The sequence below is a fragment of the Hippoglossus stenolepis genome, chromosome 14 (genome assembly GCF_022539355.2).
Source record: "Hippoglossus stenolepis isolate QCI-W04-F060 chromosome 14, HSTE1.2, whole genome shotgun sequence".
In the NCBI taxonomy this organism is placed as follows: domain Eukaryota; kingdom Metazoa; phylum Chordata; class Actinopteri; order Pleuronectiformes; family Pleuronectidae; genus Hippoglossus; species Hippoglossus stenolepis.
In genome coordinates, this window is record NC_061496.1 from 13574364 (window position 1) to 13595618 (window position 21255).

The 21255-nt window shown below is 41.8% G+C and overlaps 3 protein-coding genes across 13 annotated transcripts in view; 2 read left to right on the top strand and 1 right to left on the bottom strand.

The window, feature by feature from the left end:
- The window catches only part of obscna (obscurin, cytoskeletal calmodulin and titin-interacting RhoGEF a), a 28878-nt gene extending 25407 nt beyond the window's left edge, over nucleotides 1-3471 (top strand). For all 7 annotated transcript variants that reach the window (XM_047342822.1, XM_047342827.1, XM_047342826.1 and 4 more), the window contains 9 exons: nucleotides 53-154; nucleotides 346-510; nucleotides 621-779; nucleotides 928-1105; nucleotides 1706-1819; nucleotides 1900-2067; nucleotides 2367-2469; nucleotides 2554-2683; nucleotides 3137-3471. In XM_047342822.1, coding sequence (XP_047198778.1) covers nucleotides 53-154; nucleotides 346-510; nucleotides 621-779; nucleotides 928-1105; nucleotides 1706-1819; nucleotides 1900-2067; nucleotides 2367-2469; nucleotides 2554-2683; nucleotides 3137-3463 — 1446 coding nt within the window. In that variant the 3' untranslated portion in view covers nucleotides 3464-3471. The remainder of the gene's footprint in view (nucleotides 1-52; nucleotides 155-345; nucleotides 511-620; nucleotides 780-927; nucleotides 1106-1705; nucleotides 1820-1899; nucleotides 2068-2366; nucleotides 2470-2553; nucleotides 2684-3136) is intronic.
- A 26-nt stretch (nucleotides 3472-3497) lies between these two features.
- LOC124854666 (obscurin-like) lies at nucleotides 3498-15318 on the top strand. Of its 4 annotated transcripts, none has more exons than XM_047342833.1 (24): nucleotides 3498-5061; nucleotides 5486-5619; nucleotides 5711-5823; nucleotides 6044-6212; nucleotides 6418-6505; nucleotides 7093-7293; nucleotides 7397-7457; nucleotides 7536-7613; nucleotides 7698-7870; nucleotides 8016-8042; nucleotides 8169-8321; nucleotides 8663-8708; nucleotides 8808-8885; nucleotides 9015-10764; nucleotides 10976-11098; nucleotides 11210-11332; nucleotides 11502-11669; nucleotides 11843-11936; nucleotides 12448-12687; nucleotides 13297-13517; nucleotides 13625-13639; nucleotides 13911-13986; nucleotides 14174-14311; nucleotides 14587-15318. In XM_047342833.1, the coding sequence occupies exons 1-24, from the start codon at nucleotides 5033-5035 to the stop codon at nucleotides 14765-14767; spliced, it is 4479 nt and encodes a 1492-aa protein (XP_047198789.1). In that variant the 5' UTR covers nucleotides 3498-5032; the 3' UTR covers nucleotides 14768-15318. The 4 variants fall into 4 exon arrangements, with proteins under 4 accessions (XP_047198789.1, XP_047198786.1, XP_047198785.1 ...); XM_047342829.1 differs by having other exon boundaries at nucleotides 3499-5061; nucleotides 13890-13986; XM_047342830.1 differs by lacking the exon at nucleotides 13625-13639 and having other exon boundaries at nucleotides 13890-13986.
- On the bottom strand, nucleotides 15316-21041 carry guk1b (guanylate kinase 1b). 2 transcript variants are annotated; one of them, XM_035175971.2, is made up of 9 exons: nucleotides 20892-21041; nucleotides 19563-19678; nucleotides 19346-19387; nucleotides 18888-19013; nucleotides 17521-17617; nucleotides 16733-16871; nucleotides 16528-16612; nucleotides 16070-16155; nucleotides 15316-15932 (listed from the first exon to the last, which is right to left on the bottom strand). In XM_035175971.2, the coding sequence occupies exons 2-9, from the start codon at nucleotides 19672-19674 to the stop codon at nucleotides 15903-15905; spliced, it is 717 nt and encodes a 238-aa protein (XP_035031862.1). In that variant the 5' UTR covers nucleotides 19675-19678; nucleotides 20892-21041; the 3' UTR covers nucleotides 15316-15902. The 2 variants fall into 2 exon arrangements, with proteins under 2 accessions (XP_035031862.1, XP_035031863.1); XM_035175972.2 differs by lacking the exon at nucleotides 18888-19013.
- Nucleotides 21042-21255: the final 214 nt, after the last annotated feature.

Below are 21255 nucleotides of genomic sequence, written 5' to 3' on the forward strand. Positions count from 1 at the left end.
AGCAGCAACGCTTATCTAATGTTTTTTGAATATCTTGCTCATTACACTGCAGGAGTTAACAGAGTCTGGTCAGCGTGATGCTCCCTACATGGATGTTCTCACCTTCCTCCAGAGACCAGTGGAGAGGATTCAAACCTACCAGGCTTTACTGAAGGTCAGTTTCACTCTTTTGTTTCTTTACTTTGCAACTCACTGTCAAAACAGGAATATTTGTATATTGTATATTTATTTCAACTAAATATATGTAAATATTTGTGCTTGTTATGCTGTTGCTCACATTTCAGTGTCTTCCTGCAATGTGTCAGCTGAATGCATGAGATGTAAATGAAAACTGTTTGTTGGCAGGAGTTGATAAAGAACAAAGCCAAAAGTGGTCAGAGCTGCTGTCTGTTGGAGGATGCCTTCTCCATGGTGTCCTGTCTGCCCTGGAGGTCTGACAACCTGCACCAGGTGTCCCTCATCGAGAACTACCCTGCTCCTCTAACTGCCCTGGGTGAACCTGTGCGACAGGTAACTGCAGATGTTTTCATTATAAACTCTAGGCTTGGCTCATGGTCTGATATGAACATCTGGACTCACATATAACTCTTTTGTATCCATTTGCCTTCTCTTTCATCCAGGGAGTCTTTACAGTGTGGGAGGACACGCCAGAAATGAAGACGGCCTCTAGAGGGCATCAGAGACAAGTCTTTCTCTTCAAGGACTGTATTGTGCTGTGTAAACTGAAAAGAGACGCGCGCATGAACAGTGTCACCTACACCTTCAAGAACAAAATGAAGGTAACATATGCTGCTGTGAACTTGTGTGTCCATCCAAAAAAGATAATTACAAATACTGTACTACAGTGTCCCCTTTTCTTTTTCCATCTTGTGTCCTAACACTAAAACTCACTCATCTTTCTCATCCTCTCTTCTGTGATCTACTCAGCTGAATGACGTGGAAATAAAGGAGACTGTGGGTGGGGAGGAAAGGTCCTGGGGGTTATGGCACGAGCACAGGGGCTCAGTGCGGCGGTACACACTGCAGGGCCGCTCCGCACTGGCTAAACTCCCCTGGCTCAAGGACCTGAAGGAGCTCCAGCAACGCTCCAGTCTGCCCACCAACAGTAAGTAAACACCAGATAAAACACGTACGGCTCTGTGGCTGAATGAGTAAGTGGCGTTCATGTATAGAAAAAACAAAGCCAGTCAATCTGTACCTGTAAAGTCCCGCTAACTGAACTGAAACACAACTGAATAGTGGATATTACCCATGATCTTCTGCTTCTTGAACCAGAAGAGCTACTGCTGTAACAAATTCACAAAACTCTGTTAGAATTCTTGGTATTTTAAAAGTTTCCTTGCTGAATATCTGAGATAAAAACAATTTTTAATGACCTAAGTCCTTTTAACTGATCTATAGTTTTGCATTACACTCTTGAACTTACTAGACCTGGTTCTGGCAATTTTATCTGTGATTATCAGTCAGTTACGTTACATAGATCAAAACAGACCTTCAAAGTGAGGGGAAGGAATGAAAGAGGAGCCATTCTCCTTATTCCAAGTCAGTGAACCATCAAACTCATTATGACGCTGCTATTTATAGGTAAAAAGAGTTGCATAGTGTTGCAACTCTTTTCTCAGAGTTGTTGATGGTCACAGGATTATTCTTCATAATTCAAAAACACTTTCATCAAATGCTTCTTCTGTTTCTGGTTCATCAACAGGTCCACCAGTGTTCGAGTCCCTGTTGTCTGACTACACAACAAAGATAGGACAAACTATTAAACTGACATGCAAGGTCACAGGATCACCCAAACCAGTGATCAGCTGGCTCAAAGGTCAGTTTTGAACTTGTACGCAAACACACTTTTACCCATGTTGTTTTTCCTCTTCATCTAAATACCTTACTACTCCTCAGATGGCCATCCTCTGGAGGACGACCCCCGTCATATTATCACAGCGGACCGCTCTGGCACCTGCAGCCTGATCCTGGACAGCCTCACTGCAGATGACTCCGGACAGTACACGTGCTACGCTACCAGCTCCATGGGCGCTGCTGGTACTCTGGCTAAGGTTGTGGTGCAGGGTGAGTCTGTGGAGACACTTGAGATGTTTTTCTCTCCAAAGCGTCAGTTTGTGTGTTTGTGGTTACATTCTTTACATGCAATACATGTGCTGTCACTGAGCACAGGACAGATGTGAGCACTTAAGTCACAATTACTTTTACTATTACAAACTTATGTTATAACTTGTATAACTGCGAAGGCTTCTAATATTCTTTAACTGCCATTGTTGATCAATTTGTAACTATAAGGACACAGGTGACAATTAAATGTAAGTTTTTATCCTTCTTGATTTTAAGTTATTTAATGTTGTCCTCTGCAGCGCCACCCAGATTTGTGAGTCGGCTGGAGAGTGCGTGTCTGATAGAAGGAGAGGATATCCAGTTCATTTGTTCCACACTCAGCACTCCTTTACCCAGAATCAGGTATGTGGCAGTAAGACATACTGTGGTCGTGATGTGATTTTTATTTCGGTCATTGTGTCTTTCAAACGCATCCATCTGTCGTAGGTGGTTGAAGGACGGCAGAGAGTTGGCTGACCGGCAAAAATATTTGATCCTGAATGATGTTCGGAGTGGAATATTGTGTCTGACAATCATCAGGGCAACAGAGGCAGATATTGGACAGTACGAGTGTGAGGTATAAACCCGATATCCTTAAAACCTACAACCAATTAAGATCCTCCTCATCATCACTGATAGAGATCTTCTTTTAAGATTCAGTAACAGAAACTGACTCATTCCACCTTGATACACCACAGGAAGCAGTCATCAGACTTTACAATTCCTCCCTCGAAGTGTCAAGCTATAGATCAGCCCTGGACTTATTTCGCCCTGTCAGCACATAACACCTACATTTATGATAATTTGTCATCTGATGTATATGCTGTATTTTCACATGTTCTTATTCAGCTTTTTTATCTATTTTTTATTATAATTCACATATTTTTACAAACTTTTTATTGAACATGCTCATACTTTTTCTTGGACTGCATATATTTCTATACTAGGCTGGAGTGATCAAGTGACGCAATTCCGCCCCAGGGATCAATGAAGTAATTCTGATTCAGTTTGTCAATGTTTTGTTGTTCAGCTCTGGAACGAGTTTGGCTGCGTCAAGTGTAAAGCTGGCCTGTGCCCGGCTTATGTGCCACCGACTGACGATGAGAACGACCAACCTCAGGACTTGCCTCCTAAAGGTAGGACTAGCAGAGCTGCTGAAGGTAAATACCCTCCACATATGATGGAGACCATCATGTGGTCGATCCACACTTCCACATGGGACGAAGCACATGCCATTGTCCAGTTTTACTTCTCCCTTACTGCATCACATCATGTGACTTCACTTTCCAACAAACTACACCCATTAGCATCAGTTTCCACTTTCAACCACTACCCCTCATCCATTCGATCCAATTGACTTCATTTTGAGATTTAACTTTACGTTTTTTACTTTTTCACCATTTCACAAACACTCACATCATAAGTACTTTCAACTACCATAGCAGCTGTCACAAGATCCTCTCGGGTTATGGCACAGAGTTATGTAGTAGTTTGTATCTGCACTGAAACAACTATTAACTGCATTATATCACAGAATTTCTAAAATACTAAAAGCACAAATACATTTCTAATTTTTCCATTTTTGATTCATGCTAATGTCTAGTGCTGAATGCAAGTGTCAGTGTTTAACTTCTCTCCTAGACTGCTGAAATGACACCACATTACACCAAACCCATACCTAAACATAACCATCTCTAATACCTGCACATAACCAATTCTAACCTCAATTCTAACATTTGTTCTTTGGTCGTGAGTTTGTGTCACTATTCACTAAATCTCTTCGACTAATTTTCTTTCATTTCTAATGATTTCTAACAAAACAAGCTTGTGTTTGCCATAAACCATTGGGATCTTGTGGCAACTATTCAACTTAAACACCATACAGTATTTCACAGCATTTCTCTCACCCATAAAATTTGATGCATTTTTTGTATGGAATGATTTTGTTTGATTTTTTTTCCTCATGTTCCCACCTTCCACACAAGGCATGGACTGAAACAGACTTGATCATTTTCCTCCATTAGATTCATGTTATCATCCAAAAGTCAGCCCAGCCCCTGAGGTGCCATAACGAACTGTACCCATTTAAATATAGAGCTAGCAAGTATACCACTGTTACTGTTCTATATTATACAGTGATTTTCAAACAATGTTATTAACATTAACTGTTACTATCACATACATTCATAAATAAAACTAGAATAATTAAGTAAACGATGGAATTTTTCCAGATATTGGAATTATCAGAAGATGTTGATGAGAACCTGCTTAGTTTGACAAATGATATACTTTATGTGAAATGTAAAGAAGTCTCACTCACATATTTTCTTATTCTGGCTTTTGGACTCTGATTCACCATGTTTTCCCTCTCATTGTTCATAACCTACATGTGTTTCCATCTTCCCTCTACTAGCCCTCAAGGAGGAGGTTTCTCACATGGACCGTTCCATGCAAGTCTTCATTGTCATGATAACAAATAACCACTCAACATTCCCCTTTTTCCTCCCTGCCAACGCATGTCCAGCTAACTCTTCACTCCTACGAACACCAGATGGTCATGTGCTGGGCAGGTGTTCCCTTAGCGCCCATGCAGGGGTGGGCATGTTCCCACGTCCTGTTGGCGTGGTGGTTAAATGGGGTTAAACCCTCAAGTCTCGAGGTAAGAAATGCAATAAAACTGCTCATGGTACGTCAGGTAATGTACTCTTCCACCTTTCCTTTTTTCCAATGTTTCAATATATTTACATTACAGTCAAAGCCAAGTGACAATTCCTTAAAACGTAGTTGAAGAATATTTAAATCTGTGAGCCACATATTGTTGCTGAGTGGCATTTTGGTCCTGATAGATGCAGACTCAGAGGGCTGGTCCACTGCCTTCGTGAAGAAGTGGTTACAGACTGATTTTAGCCCCACTTCTATCGCCAAGATGCTTTTCACTCCTGGAAACCCTGAACAGTAAGTTAAGGATAACTTGTAAAATATATGTATTGACCTTCCTTTTCCTTCCATGGATGTAAATCAGCATGACGTCTGTGATTAGTAAATGTTTGAGGTTAATAATTTGCTTTAGTACTGAATAGTAAAACTGTATTTGGGGTAAATTTAAATGGTGTTTTGATACATTAAAATGTTATTATGAATAATCAGTAGCATTAAATGTTTAATTTCACTCTAAATTGCCGGTAGTGTGAATTTGAGTGTGGATAGTTGTTTGTCTCTGTATATCGGCCCTGTGATTGACAGGCGATCTGTCCAGGGTAAACCCCGCCTCTCACTCCGACCTCAGCTGGGATTTGCTCCAGCCACCCTCATAGGATAAGTGTTAAAGATAATGGATGAATAGATGGATCTTTAAATTTCATCCTCTCTTTTTCTCCAGAGCAGAGTGTAGCACTGAAGAGACTCTTCCCGTCACCACACCCATGGATGAGTCGGCTCAGCAGCCTCTCTGTTACCTGGAGGAAGTGGAGGAGGAGATTTACATCTCTGAACCCATGCAAGAAATTACAGATGGTATTGTTTACATATAAGTAAAACTATATACAATAAGAGTATAACTCCTACTAAATTGTGTATGCTCACCAAGTTCTGTTTGCCTGTTCAGCTCCTCCCTCCATCCAGGTGCCCACTGAAGACCTGTGTGTGGACCCTGGTCAACCAGCTACATTTACTGCCATCATCACAGGGAGGCCTGCCCCTCAGATCCAGTGGTACAAGGTAGGAGCACTTTAGATCAGTGGCTTCCATATGGCATTGATTTCATCGTATGGTAAAAATCACATTCCTACAATACAACCCATTGTTTTTTGGACTATTTTTAATGAGAAATATTTAACTAGATAAGGTTTAGTGCAATTCTATCTTTCACAATGACGCCCTGAATAAAACACACCTTGTTGATCTCTGCTAAAACTCCACTCTGCCTCTGTGATTGGAGGATGAAGACGAGCTTGCAGCCAATGACAATGTGGAGATGGTACAGCATGGTGCCCGCTGCTCACTGACCGTAGTGTGCTCCGAGGGCGAAGACAGCGGCACATACACCTGCTTCGCCTACAACAGCTCTGGTCATGACTCGTGCCAGGCTCAGCTCACAGTGGAGGAAGGTGAGACAACAGCACGCACTGTTGCACATCACAACTGGTCAATGTATCTTTATCATTAAGCATGTCGGATAATTGTATTGTCATTTCCTCTATAGTAGGTCCGTCTACTGAGCAATGTTACAATCTGCAATCCCACTTTAAAAAGAATGTTGTCGGTCTGTGTGGTCGATCATCTTCAGTCACAGGCTGTGGTTTGTCTCTCTAGGTCCACTGGAGTGTCAGGAGAGAGAGGTGGAGCTGGGGAAGAGAAGGAAGTTGTTCTCTGTCTATGATGTTCATGAGGAAATTGGAAGGTGACCTTTTTATCAATTCTTAACGCCATAGATGTTTAAATATTTACCTGGACACCACATTAACCCATTTAAAACAATAGTCTGTATAAGATGCTGCTAAACTGCATTATGTAGACATGTATACATCATAATCGCATTGTAACGTCCTCTTTGAGTATTCACAGCATTTTTCAACATTAACAAATGATAGTTACCAACCGCTTGACTACGCATTCCCTGTGTGTGAGTGTTAATAAGTAGTGGGACGTAATGTTGACATCATAACGTCACCATGTAGCAGGAATATGAAAGGAATATTCTATTAGCAACTCCTGTAGAGATCATGAAATAATAATAATGTCTTATTCAGAATAAAATCAATAGTGTTAATGTTGGTGTCCATATAAACATAGTCACTGACGTAGAAGCAGCTAATAAAAAACTATTCAAGTTTAATAAAAGTCGTCTTGATACAACACCATTTATTTATTGTCCCAACATAAATCACATTCATTCAACTTAATTTCATGGCATTTCCCCGGTCGTCATTTCAATTTAAGAACCACTGACAGATTTGACATGACCACCATCATCTTTCTTTGTTCCAGGGGAGCGTTTGGAGTGGTGAAGCGTGTGGTCCACAGAAGGACAGGTGAAGTCTTTGCTGCCAAGTTCCTGCCTCTGCGCAGCAGCACTCGGACGAGGGCCTTCCAGGAGCGAGACCTGCTCTCCCGTCTGGCTCATCCCAGAGTGGCCTGTCTGCTGGACTTCTTCTGCACCAGACGCACTCTGGTGCTGATCACTGAAATGTATCCTCCCTGTTAAACGTTACAATATGATCTCTGATTTTCAGTCAAGCTCTCTACTTATGTTTAATATGTGTAGTTAAGAGTTCTTTAACACCGCTTCTAGCTGCTGTTCTCATGGACTTCTGGACCATTTATTACTGAGAGGATCAGTCTCAGAGAAAGAAGTAGGAGCTTATATTCTATATTTCAATATAATATAATTTTGTTATGCCTCTTATCTAATATTCTGCATCTTATTTCAGGTTCAGTCGTACATCCAGCAAATCTTTGAAGGTGTTGGCCACATTCACAGCATGAACATCTTGCATCTGGACATTAAAGTGAGCTTTCCTGTCCACACTACATTATTAACTGTTCTATTATTGTGCAGTTCCTACCTCATTTTTTATTTCCTCTTCCTTCAGCCTGATAACATCCTAATGGTATATCCACCCAGAGACGAGATTAAGATCTGTGACTTTGGCTTTTGCCAAGAAATGGACACATCCAGACACCAGTACAGCATGTTTGGAACACCTGAGTTCATTGCACCTGAGATCGTTCACCAAGAGCCAGTCACTGGGGCCACTGATATTTGGTGAGTCATCTGTCTAATTGAGACTGATTCAAATCAGTTTTTATACTGTGTTATTGTATTATATACATTTCTCTGATGAATTTCCAGTTGTTGTAGACGGCTGCAACTCTAGTCATTTAATGACAATTACAATTATCTCTTTCAGGGCTGTTGGGGTCATGGCTTATCTCTGGTATGTATCACTGCATTTTGGATAGTATTCTAAAAATCATAAATATGCAGTATATCCAAAAGGCGGGGACACGACCCATGAGTTTCTGTTGACTGTTGACATCAGACTTTATCTTTATTTTGACAGTCTGGTGTGTCGATGCCCGTTTGTGGGTGAGACAGACCGTGCGACACTGCTGAGAGTGGGGGAGGGGACCCTGAACTGGGACGCGCCTGATGTCACCAGCAGGAGCCCAGAGGCCCAAAGCTTTCTCCACCTGCTCCTTCAGCCAGATCCAGAGTAGGGGACCATTTTATTACTGAGACCATGCCAAACTAAATGTTCTGCCTTTTTTAAGAAGGCATGTAGGCAACTTGGAAACCTCACTGATTAAAGTGAGATCTTGTAGGGCTCAAACAAAAACGAGTAAAACTATGACTAAGAAAGTGTCTGAAAGCTGCATAACCCTTTTCACATACAGATTAGATTCAATGCGGATATCATTGAAAATGTATTCTTTTGCTGAGCTCCAGTGATAAGTTGTCACATACAGCTGCAGTGATGTAGTGGTATCCTCAGTCTACCACTGGTAGTTATGGTTTGAGGGACAACTTAACAGCTTCTAATTTTCTTTTACTTAGGAGGCGACCGTCTGCCTTTGAATGCTTGAGCCATGAATGGTTTCAGGTGAGAAGAATCAACACTTATTGTGTTTAAATAAAGCTTTATTGTATTAAAAAACGTATTAATATAACTAATCAAACAATTTTTGGGATCTCTGTTCAGGATGAAAATGCTGGAGAGGACACTGAGGAAATTAACACAAAGAGTTTGAAAGTATTTATCTCAAAAACAAAATGGCAGGTAAGCTGACTCCCTGGTGTCTTTAATTGAAACTGATGATACTGAAGTTAAATGTGATTACATTAGTTGTATATTCACCCCACGTTATGAAATGTATCTAAGAGAAAACTGTCCTCTTCATCTTCCCAGCGGTCTTTGACTTGCATCGGGTCAGTTCTCGCGTTGAGGCCCGTCCCCGAGCTGCTGGACGCTCCTCTCAGAGAGACTGCGGTGACTGTGCCTCGCGAGCTGCAGGAACACAGCAGCACCTCAGTGAGCAGCGGCTCGTCATCTGAATACGATGAAGCTGACTCCTGGGACTTTTTCCAGCACTACAGCCCGACTGAGGAGGAGGAAGAGGAGGAGACAGAGGAGGATTATGATCCTTTAATGGAGAGAGCACAGATCCCAGAGCCTTTCCCCAAACTCCACCTCGGTGCGGAGGAAGAGGAGGAGATGACATTAGGGGAGGAAGAAGATGGGGAGATGCTAGAAAGGAGGAGTGTATTGGAGAGGAGTATGAGCAGGCAGTCGGTGGCGTCATCGGATGCATCTTGCCAACAGACACCTCAGAGGGAGCGTAGGTTCAGCAAGGACAGCAGTCCATCTCTCTACCTATCTGACTGGGATGAGGGCTCGGGAAGTGATGGAGGTCGTATCCCTCGGGGCAGCGTGATCCGAAGTACTTTCTACAGCAACTCTCAACAGCTTTCACCCATGTCTGCTAGACACATGTCGTTACGGGACAAATTCCAGGCCAGAAAACAGGAGAGAGGCCGCAAACCACTCAGGAGGAGCTTCTCAGGACGCCTCAATGAGCCTCTGATTGAATATGTGGAGGATGAGACGGAAACTAACCGTGGTCAGAGACGGGGATCCATCCAACCCTCGATACAGAAATCCTGCTCTTTTGACAGCGGAGTTGGTCTCGCCCACGGCAACGTGCCCCCTCACAGGAGGAGCAGGTCCCTGGATGAGTGTTCACGTCGCTCCCCCAGCTCCCCCCCGCGCACAAAGCCGGGTGACGAAGAAGGTTCTCAAAGTCTGAAGGAAGATTTTACAGATGATGAAGTGGCAGGGAGGAAGTTGTTGGCCATTCCGAGTCCACGGCGACCCACAAGAAGAAGAGGCTCCACGGCTCCTGTACATGGAGCTCACACACTGGGTGCAACCTCTGCTCCATCAAACTTCCTTGCTGGAAACAGAACGAGCAACAGGCAGGATAGGGAGCAGACAGAGGGAGGAAACACCCTTGCTGGCTCCCTGGGTTCTCTGGCTGAATCATATATTTTGGAACACGGTGGTTCAGAGTCTTCGAGCAGACTCGGCTCCTATGAGGAGCTGAGTCATGGTCATCTCAGAGGAAGATACAGATCAGGAGACAGTGAAGAGTATGATGATCACCAGGAGCCTCTGCTTTCATCATCCTCCTGCTCATTCCAAGAAGTCAAAACCAGAGGCTCATTTCCACAGGCACCGCCGCGTAACCGCACCCGCTCCAACCCCAACTTATTTGCAAACAGCAGGGGCCAGCCGGGGCCCTCACTGACGCCGAGCCCCAGTCCCAGCCTCTCCTCCCTCCAAGCTCCAGAGAGGCCTCCCAGGGCCAGGGATAAGAAGGAAGCTCAAGGCCTCCAGAGGCATGCGTCAGCTCCAGCCCTGGAAGTCCGACCGCCCACAGGAAAGTCACCCAGGCTGGGACTGCTGAAGATCTTCCGCAGGCAGTCGTGGACTGGTCACTCTTACTCTCAACTGGACGACCCAGAGTTAGGACCCACGTTAGGAGAGATCATGAAGCCTGATACACCCACCATGTCTCTGAGGAAGAAAATGAGAGCTTCAGCCTCCAGCCTGACCAAGCTGTTCTCCAGGTCCTCCAGTAAAGAGGATGTGAGTAAAGGTGAGTTATTTAAAATCATAATTGTATTTCATAATAATACTGGAAATGGTTTTAAGCAGCATCCACGTTGAGGAAAAAACACATGTTGACAATGGGATAAGAAGATTATTTATTTATTTCTGTTAACTCCATTTTTAGCTTTTGTGGTATATTCTTATATTCTCATTATCCTAATGTCTCTTTTCTTTTCTGTGTTTTTCCATTTTAACAGGGCCAATAGTAAAAGGATCAGCTGCCGTCCCAGCCGAAAGGGAACAGGGTCTAGAGAGTCCAAAGAAAAGGACATCCAAAATCCTGCCTTCTTTCAAAATACCCAGATTCAGAAAGACCAAAGGTAGTGAACCAGCTTCACCATGGGGATCATGTATTTCCTGTCTGAAATAACCTGAAATCCTGCTACTTCATTTTTGCTTTGAGCCTGTTTGTGTATGTTTGCTCTGCTCAGATCTGCTGGTCCGTCCCAGCAAAGCTGACGTGCTCCAGTTAGATGGAGGCGGAGTCCTGCTGGTTTGGAAACCTGTCAAGTCCAATGACCCCATCACCTACTGTGTGCAGTACTGTACAGATGGTGTGTTTACAGAGACGATTCAGCAGCACTGAAATTATATTGCTAGATATTTTTCAGTGGCCATTGTAGTTGTATTATATGTTTTCAATAGTACAATGTCAATAATATTAACAGTAAAATTTGCAGTAAGCATGGAATTCACAGTAAATGTCCTGTGCCATGTGTGCAGGTGGGGATTGGACGGTCCTGTCAGAGGAGGTGACGGACAGCAGCTATGTGGCGAAGGATTTACCGAGAGGAGCGTCGTATGTGTTCAGGGTCGGCTGCATCACCACGACGGGAGCTGGACCTTTCAGTGACGCCTCAGCCCCTGTTGTTATGGCGACTCACCCTGAAGGCAAGAGAAATACAGTCAAGGATGACCTTGCATATGTAAAATATAATGTAATTAATTTTTCACATGTGTTTTATAGTGTTTCTGATCAGATCGTAAATGTCGTAGGACTCAGCGATGAGATGTTATATATTCATCTTTATAACATTTTCACCTCTGTTTACTTTGTTGTATAGAGACTCAAATCTCTCTCATTCAGACTGAGACCCTGGGGTCAAAGGTCACTGGATCAGCACAAAAGAACTTCAGCTTCCTTGCTGAGATTAACAGGTGGGGTTTTTGAATTTCGAATAAGGGAGGAGCTCTAATGCCTCGTTTTCCTCATAGTGACAAATATGTAGTGTGACTCAATACTTAAGATTCACTCCTGTATTTGTTTCAGTTTGATGGAAGATGATAACATTTTACCTTCTTCAGATTTCATTTTAAAACTTAAGTTCAGGTTTGACACATACTGATATAATTATCTTTTCCATCAGACTTCATCATGCATTAGGTCAAGAGCTATCTTGTCCTGTCGTTATCTCCCAATCACCAGTTTTATTATTTAACGTATTTTACAGGATGTCATACTGAAATTTCTGTCACATGTTTTATGTTTTTATTCCTTTATGACTTTGTTTTATTTCTTCTTATGTTATTTTGACGTGTGTTTTCTTGTGTGTTTCTTATTTCTGAAGATCTATGTAACTTTAATTTGAAAAGTGCTAAAAAATAGATGGATATTATTATTGTATTATATTTATTGCACCTCTCCATCTTCTGCTGTTTTCTCTCTCAGGGGTCGGTTCAGCGTACTGAACCTTTGCAGGGATGTTGAGACCAGCCAAGTGTTTGCTGCAAAGATCACCCCCTACCAGGCAGAGAAGAGGCAGCTGGTGCTGAGAGAGTACCAGCTGCTGAAGAGGCTTCACCACCCACATCTGGTGCAGCTGCACGCCGCCTACATCACCTCCTGCTACCTGGTGTTAGTGGAGGAGCTTTGTCCTGGCAAGGAGCTGCTCTACAGTCTGGCTGTGAGGTAACAGACGGAGATTATTCTATATACAGATAGCATGATATCCTTAAGACTGTGGTGAGCCTCAGTTCTCTGGTCTTGTGAAAATATCAGGTCAAATTTTCACTATTTCATCAAGCTAGTGTAAATCCTTGTTTTGTTCAGGCACATCTGATCACTACATGATTCCAAAATGAACGAGGCTCAATCTAGACCAGGAAAACAAGAACATTTAAATTAGCAAGACTTTTAGACGTCTCTAAAACTCGTGTCCCGTGCTGACTGGGCTATTAGGATGTGATTTAAACATCTTTTAGGAGGGATTTTGAGATTATCTGCACAATTTCAGCATGATGTTTGGACCACGAAGTGCTAGACACAGTCGTCCCCATCCCATCCGGTGAGAGTGCATTCAGGGAAGGATGATGCACCTCCTGTATCATTTCAGAGGAAACAGGCTTAGTTCCCTTATCCAAACCCAAACTTGTATAAGTTCCCTTATACAAACACCTAACTACTGAATGTCAAATCTTTTCCAGACTTGCGTCTCAAAGATTATGTTGATGCAGCCTGTAGCCATTTGTGGCAGCACATCTCATAGTTTACCTTAACAAACGTGTCCTGTCCTTTCAGAGACCTGTATGCAGAGTCTCACGTTGCAGAGCTGCTGGTTCAGATTCTCGGTGCCGTCGACTACCTTCACAGCCGTCGAATCATCCACCTGGACCTGAAGTCGGACAACATGCTGGTGGATGACAACCACTTGAAGATCGTTGACTTTGGCTCGGCTCAGTCCTTCACGCCCGGACAGCCCCTCAACGTTGAGCACATCGAAGGCCTGTCGGAGAGCAAAGGTACTGTTGTTCTTCTAGTTTCATTCCAAGAGGCAAAGATATTCAAGCTTGCACTGTTGTTGATTCTTCTAATGTACTAAACCTCTGACTGTCGTGGCCTTCAACAGACTGCCGCAGCAAAGGTACACATTCTTTAAGGAAGGATGGATTGATGGATGGGAATAACTCAGCCTAACTTCATCCAAATCAGCTGATCCTAGCTCCCATAACCTAACACACCCAAGTCCACTTCATTTTCTTTTCTTTATCCAATTCTGTCTCATTTGAATAATTCTCCTAAAACAGAAAATTCATGTGCATGTGAGTGAATGTGGCATTGCCAGTAACCGCACAAGTCTTTAAGAACAATATCCGTTGTGTCTGTTCTTTCAGTTTATATTGTCCTTCCTAAAGCTCCGGAAATCCTGGAGGGTCAGGGCGTCGGGCCTGAAACAGACATCTGGGCTATTGGGGTTCTGTCATTCATCATGTAAGTAGAAACAGATGTGAAACTGTTGAAACTGAGTCTTCCTTCTGTTGATAATATTTCACATTCTATAATATTGCTGAAATGGTTACAGTCTTATTCATTCAAGACTTATGAGTTGTTTAAGTTCTGTGATCATGAAATATTACATTTATTTAGTAAAACATGTGTTTTTCCGTCTCTTCACTAGGTTGAGTGCCAACAGTCCGTTCCAGGAAGAGCAAGACAGAAACATCAAGAAGGGGAAGATCCAGTTTGGATGCTGTTACCCTGGTCTGTCAGAGGGAGCCTTAAACTTCATGAAGAGCAGCCTGAATAACAAATCATGGTACGTTTGGTTGGTTTTGGCTAATATCTAACAGCTATCTGCATATTAATAAAAAAAAATCATTTCAGTCAATGTTTTCTACATCTTTAGTTCTCCACACTTACCTGTTGGAAACCAAAGTCTGCTCAAATGTAATTGAACTAGAAACAGAGACCTGAAGACTTCCGAAGCCAAAATCTTGTCCAACGTCCACAAATTCTACACATGCAGAATCAGTTTGTATAGATCAGTTCATATTGTATATTAATAATAATATATATATATTTTTTTTGTAGGGGGAGACCCACTGCAGCCGAGTGTCTCCAGAACCCATGGCTCCGTGCTCATCGTGTTCCTCACAAAGTGCGACACTCCAAGGTGTGCTTCTCCACAGACAAGCTCAAAGCGTACCTCACGCAGAAGGAGGAGAAACGAGAGCTGGTCCGCACCAAGCTGCAGGGGCCCTTCTTCCAGTAAGACAATGATGCCCCCTTCAAAGAAAGTGGGATTTTCTTTCACCAGCCGATTTCCCTAAACAATCTGCAGCCTATTTAATTTCAGTTGTGTGGTAAGATTTTTAAAATCGTTTTTGAATATCATCTGATTTTGAAAATGTGATGCGTCTTAATGAGTTTTCAAAATGTTCTTATGCGTTAGGTTTTACATGAGAGTGCGGTGCATTTAGTTTAGATTTTGTTCATGTGGCAACAGATCAGGGATAAAGTAAAGTCAATGCAAGTGTGAATCTTGATTTGTGACATGAGAATCAGTTGTTATCAAACAGCTGCACGTGTTCGGTCTGACAGTAAAACATATTGTCTGTGTTATTCTGCTCCGTATAAGCCAATATATTTCTGACTATTTAATTTAAATCTTTACAGGTTAAGCTTACAATGTGTAAAAGGGAACTCGATAAGCTGTTTGGGTTTTATTGGAAGCTTCTAAGTTTCATGTTGATAATATGTTGGGTCAGCAATCTCCCTGAATGACGTAATGAATGACAGATTCATTAAACAACACAAAAGTGATCAATCGTTGTCCTCACACTTTATTCGGCCTCACACACAAACATACACACTCATATTTTGAATGTAATATGCACAATGATTTTATTTCATATTTCCCTCAATATAAATCAGCAATCATTTAGATTTTACATTTAAATATGAGTTTCCACTATATTAGAATTCAACAGAACACAACTATTTTCGGAACTTTTTTTTTTGCAGTGTGTGCAGTTGGTAGTGTCCAGTGATAGTGACGCGTACAACACCCTCCTGGATAGTCCAGTGTCAAACTGGGTCCTATAGAGTCCCAACGTTACACTGGATTTGGCGGTCGCTTCAATCCTTTTTTTATTTATTTTTTTATACACAGGTTAAGATTTTCATACCTAGATATAAATATTAACCATTAATTGCCCTAAATCTAACACAAAACCGTATTCTCTTAACTGAAAAAACAATAATCAATTCAGAGTCCCTCTTTTCCATCTGAGCATCTCTGACAATATTATGCAGAATGTCAAAGAAAGACAAACTTTTCTTCAGGTGTTTCAGTGAAGATGGGGTCACTCAGGCCAGATTAACAAGTGATGGATAACGTTTCCTTCTTATTTGGCCTCCTGAACTTTTTGGATTTCCTGGAGAAAGATAGATGAGGAGTAGTTTAGCATTTTGAACAATAAACTTGGTCTTGTCCATGAATATAGAAGAGTCTGTACTGCAGCTGCCAGACTAAACCAGTATTTGACTACAACAGACCAGTGCTTGTTCTTACCTCATTGAGGATATCTTTCAGCTCCTTGTAGGCCCTCTCTAAGTCATCATTGATAATAACAACATCAAACACTCCTGGCTCCTTACCTAGAAGAAAGAAGTTAAGTGAATTAGCCTCAATAGTTACGTCCACTAAGGAGGTTATGTTTTCATCAGTGTTTGTTCGCAGCATTACAAAAAAACTACTTTACATATTACCACGAAACTTAGTGGAGAGATGCAGTATGAGTCAGAAGAGAACCACGCACATTTTGGTGCGGATCCATCTTTAACATTGGTAGATTTTCAAAAATGTATCAACAATAATGCAGAGATATGTAAAATTGTAATCTACATAGTTTATGTTCGCTCTATGATCCCAATACATGCAACATGGTGATAAAAGGGCCAATCAGCCTCGCCGTAGGTATGTGCTCTTCAAGTTGTCGTCATTTCAGAGTCGAGTTTTGACAAACTTACTGAGCTCCATGTCGATGCGCGCCGCATCCAGACGTTTCTGTAAACTCTCCTCTGTTTCTGTCTGCCGGTCCCTCAGACGTTCTTCCTGACAGAAACAGGACAACATGACATTATTTTCAGCACGAGAGCTGAATAACAAAACAGCAGTTACATAATAATATCATGACTGCCACTTTAAAAAAATATATATTAATAATATATTTACTAGGATCTCCATGGAAGGAGGCTGAATGGAGATGTAGATGGGGTTCAGGTCAGTCTGTTTAATCCTGTTCACTCCCTGGATGTCCACATCAAGGATGCAGATTAGGTTCCTGGCCAGCACGTCTTCTACAGCTGCTGTACTACAGGGACAGTGTTACAGCATGAAATGACACCAAAAGCAAACCCATTGAAATAACCAGGACTAGAGAAATGAGCAGCTGTGTGTTTTACGAACATGTACTGGAAGTGTAATCATGTAATATTGTGTCCGTCACATGTAGTGACTGACGTAAGAGGATCGCTGCATTGATCCAGGCTCCTAAGACTGCAGCCAGTGTGTGTGTGTGTGTGTGTGTGTGTGTCTTCAGAATAAGAGGGAGAGATTAAATGTGACACACAAGGTGCTGAGCCGCAGCGTAGCTCTTTTTGACCTGATGTCGGTTAAAGCTCCATCTGTCACCAGACTATTATATATCCTCTTGATCCCTGTGGCCCAGTCGGAGGGCGTTCTCTTCTATACGTTAGCAGACTACATTTCTGTGGAATCTAATTTGACATATATCTGTGACACTGATATTATATCAACTCTATAATATACTATCTATATACTTTCTGTCAGAGTTTTGTTTTCTCAAAAAAATTTAACTGAGCGATCAAATGTTTATGGAACTGGGATACGTTTAAAAATGAAAACAATTATATTGATTCAGTAGAAACGTGTGCACAGAAATACCATTTATTACACAGTTAAAAATATGGTGACATTCATGCAGAGATGCAAATATTTACCTTGTTCCATACATGTTGCCGGAAAACTGTGCATTCTCAATGAAGTCACCATTGCTGATTCCCTCCTCCATGGCCTCTCTCGTTGTGAAGTGGTAATCTGTAAGATTCAGCATGGATACAACATAGAATATTTAATGCCAGTTAGATTTGCACAATTGATAGAAATTGCAGTTTAGTGATGGACGACGCCAAGTTTATCAAAACTGTGGACATAAGCTGAAATGAAAGAGGATATGATGATGTGTATGATAGAATTTGTTTAGGTTAGGGCTTGGTGACATGAACAAGATATAAAGTTTCACATCAGTCGATATCGATAATTAACACGATAAATATTAAATGTCTTTAGTTTGAAGACTGTAAAACATCTGAATTGTGAGGAGGATCAATTAGGATTTACACCTCAACACTATGTTTGAACAATGCATTAGCAATTTATTGATATATATATATATACACATATATATTTTGTGATATTGCTATTGATGAAAGTTATACTGAAGTAATAATTATATTGTTTCATATTGCCCAGCTTTAGTTAAAGTGCATGATGCTCTCCTCTGGGATAAATTTAAAATTGTGTTAAATCTGCAAAAAACACTCTCAAAAGGAAAAGCATGCGAAGATGAGAAATGTGATTTTCCACACATAACGTTAGTTTAGCACTTGAACAGATCACATGCAGATACATATTGTGTCCATACCAGATCCATTTCCCTAAATCTTGACAACATCAAAACCTCTGGAGATCTAAAATAGAAGAACACGTTACTACAGCTATCAACAGCCACTGTGATCGCACACAATCATTAGCATAGCACATCTGAAGGAGTCTGCTCGGACTGAAGTAAAACAGAAAATGACTGCAGACGCAGTACAGATTTCAAACAGTACTCAGGAGAACTGCAGTACAAAGTGAGGAAAATCCACCCTGATGATGAAATGGTGGGAAATAACATTTTGAAAGAATCAAACAATTTGAAGTATATATATTTATGTGTATGTATGAGATAAAAGTTGTTGAGTCATTGTCCTGTGATGCTAATGCTTGGTTACAAATCACCAGTGCTCTGTCAGCCACAGTGGGAAAATGGGACGGTTGCACTTCACCAGACGGGGGAATGGGAATCACTACTGAGGCATCACAGGGGGCTATTTTCAAGAGCTTTTTACTCCAAAGTGTAAACTGTCACATCCTGATCTCAGAGATCGTTTTATTGTTTTTCGCTTTTTGTTTGTCACACAACTTTCTCCTAATGAATCCAATGAGAAGCGTGCCAGGATGATGAAAGTAACCCCCTTCCCTTTGCCTTATTTACAAAAAAATAAAATAAAAAGATTGTGAACAGGAGTCACACTGACGTCACCTGTCTCTTTGGTTTCTGATTCGTTTGGACTCGAAAATGAGGTTGACATTTCTAAGTCTTCCGAGGAAAAGATGTCTGCTACGGGCAGTAACATAGCCCCCAGCAGCATGGGGAGCTTGTTCAGCCCTATGGAGAGAGCACAACAGGCACACACAGAGGTTCATCCCCTCAGGTCAGGGGAGCTGGGCAGGGGGGGACAAAACCACGTGTGCAGTTCACTTGGGAGTAAGAAGTGTTGTGGGCGATATTATGGAAGTGAAGGGAGGCTGGCAAATGGGGTATAGAGAGATAAAGGAAAAAGGTGTATACATGTGTTTTATCACAGCTCTTCCGATTGAAATCCAAGCCTACAGGACTGCAGATGGTGGATCACAGAGCATAGTGGTCCTGCTACAGTGTGAAGGCGTTAAAACCTCAACCACCTACTAGTGCTGAAACTAAAGATTAATCTGCTGTACCTTTGCCATCTTCCTCTCCTGGTCGTGGGTTTCTTGTCGTGTCTGTGAGGAGAGAATCAACATTGAACAGATATTAAAGAGGAATAATAGGATTCTGCAGAAATGTCAGTCTCCACATCACAGGATTTACTCATGTGGCACACATCTACGGGCCAGAACAGCATCAGACGCCGTGTCCTACTTCCTCCTCAGACAGGAGGTTGGCAGAGGAACGTACGTGACACGCTGAATCCAAACACGCCTTCGTGATCCTTCATCAGCCTCTTCATCAGAGTGCTCTTCCCTGCGCCGGAGGGGCCGCTCAGCACCACGGGCCTTGGACCTGACATTGTTCTGAGACAGATGGACAGACGGGGACATGTACAGACAGACAGACAGACAGGAGCAGAGTTATCTCAGGTTTGTGCCAGAAGCAGATTAAAAGCAGATCTTTTGTACTGGAGGAAATCCAGCATTCAAGGTGTGGCAGCCATTTCTATATAGAGCAAGATAGATGGTTGTATTCACACCAGAGGAAGTTAAGTTCATTGAGTATTTAAATTCGTGAACTGTCTTACTTCCAATGCTGCTAAAGCTCAACATCTTTCCTGTTAACTGGTCTAAGTTGCTTGTCAGACTAATCCTTAGCACCAGGCTTTTTTTCTCTTTGCTTTATATAATGGTTCTGGATTTAATCTCCACTAATAATGAATCTACACTTTGAAATATCCCAACGTCCACACTTCCTTAATTAAAATATTACAACGTGTCCACACTGTAATTGCTGCCTGGTTATACAGCCACAGGCCCCGGGGTTAATGCTGAGGATTCTTGTTAATGAAGTGCAGGCAGGTCAGTCAGCTGGATTAATTGGATCATGGGCCAGGCAGCACAAAGAGTCCAGGACAGGACAGGTGGCCGAGTTACTGCTGCGCTCAGAGAGGACGAAGCGTCAGGAACGTTGTGGAGCCAGTTTATTTGGAATCTATAGACACAGTTACCTAATAAGAGGAGTTTGTACCAAAATACCTTTATACCGTTACTTCACGATGTCTCACATAGAATCCTTCAATTAACTTCAATGTTAAAATGCTGCATCAGTAAAGATATTAGTTCAAATAATATACTGATCTCATACAAATAAGAAACGTGTGAAATGTTTAGTATAATTGATGATTTTACTGTTTATAATCAAAGTGCATTCTGCTGATAATTCCTATGTATGTTTACTTTTAACTTTTTTAATGAGGTGAAAAGTATCCACCCCCTGACCTCTCATCCAACAAAATGATCTCTGCATGAAGAGAATATATTTTAATGTCCCTCTTACTAATAACTGAAATGCGTCAAACAATTACCTATTGTGGATAAAACTGTCAAATGTGCAGTTTACATTTTTCTTTTGTGCAACATAATGTATTACAACTTCAACTAAGCGTTCTCATTTCTGCATAAACTAACTTAAATGTGTCTTTATCCACTGAGTTTAAAATTGTTGTTTTGTTAGATATTAATGAAAACATACTTTTGCATAATCAGGTTTTAATTAGTAAAAATTCCACCTTACCTTCTCCTCACAGAGCCTGTTGTCGTCTGTGTCGTAGAGCTGCTCAATCACAGATGATTCTTCTGCAAGGCTTAAAGGACTGTGTGTGTGTGTGTGTGTGTGTGTGTGTGTGTGTGTGTGTGTGTGTGTGTGTGTGTGTGTGTGTGTGTGTGTGTGTGTGTGTGTGTGTGTGTGTGTGTGTGTGTGTGTGTGTGTGTGTGTGTGTGTGTGTGTGTGTGTGTGTCAGTCACACTGAAGCAGCTCACTGTCGCTCTGAATTACCTCCACCTCCCTTGAGGGACCAATCACGTACATGCTGGCTTGTTGTCATTCACACACACACAAAGACACACACAGGACGAGGAGGTGTTTATAAACAAGTGAT

Bases quoted from the DNA above. Each gene is read 5' to 3' on its own strand.
- LOC124854666 (XM_047342829.1), top strand. From the start codon at position 5,033: ATGCTTTTCACTCCTGGAAACCCTGAACA. The intron at 7,871-8,015 runs GTGAGTCATCTG...TATCTCTTTCAG, and splicing joins ACTGGGGCCACTGATATTTG to GGCTGTTGGGGTCATGGCTT. The intron at 8,709-8,807 runs GTGAGAAGAATC...ATCTCTGTTCAG, and splicing joins TGAGCCATGAATGGTTTCAG to GATGAAAATGCTGGAGAGGA.
- guk1b (XM_035175971.2), bottom strand. From the start codon at position 19,674: ATGTCAGGTCCAAGGCCCGTGGTGCTGAGCGGCCCCTCCGGCGCAGGG. The intron at 19,014-19,345 runs GTACAGCAGATT...CTCTCTCCATAG, and splicing joins AGGAGAGGAAGATGGCAAAG to GGCTGAACAAGCTCCCCATG. The intron at 16,156-16,527 runs GTAAGTTTGTCA...TCTTTCTTCTAG, and splicing joins GCGCATCGACATGGAGCTCA to GTAAGGAGCCAGGAGTGTTT.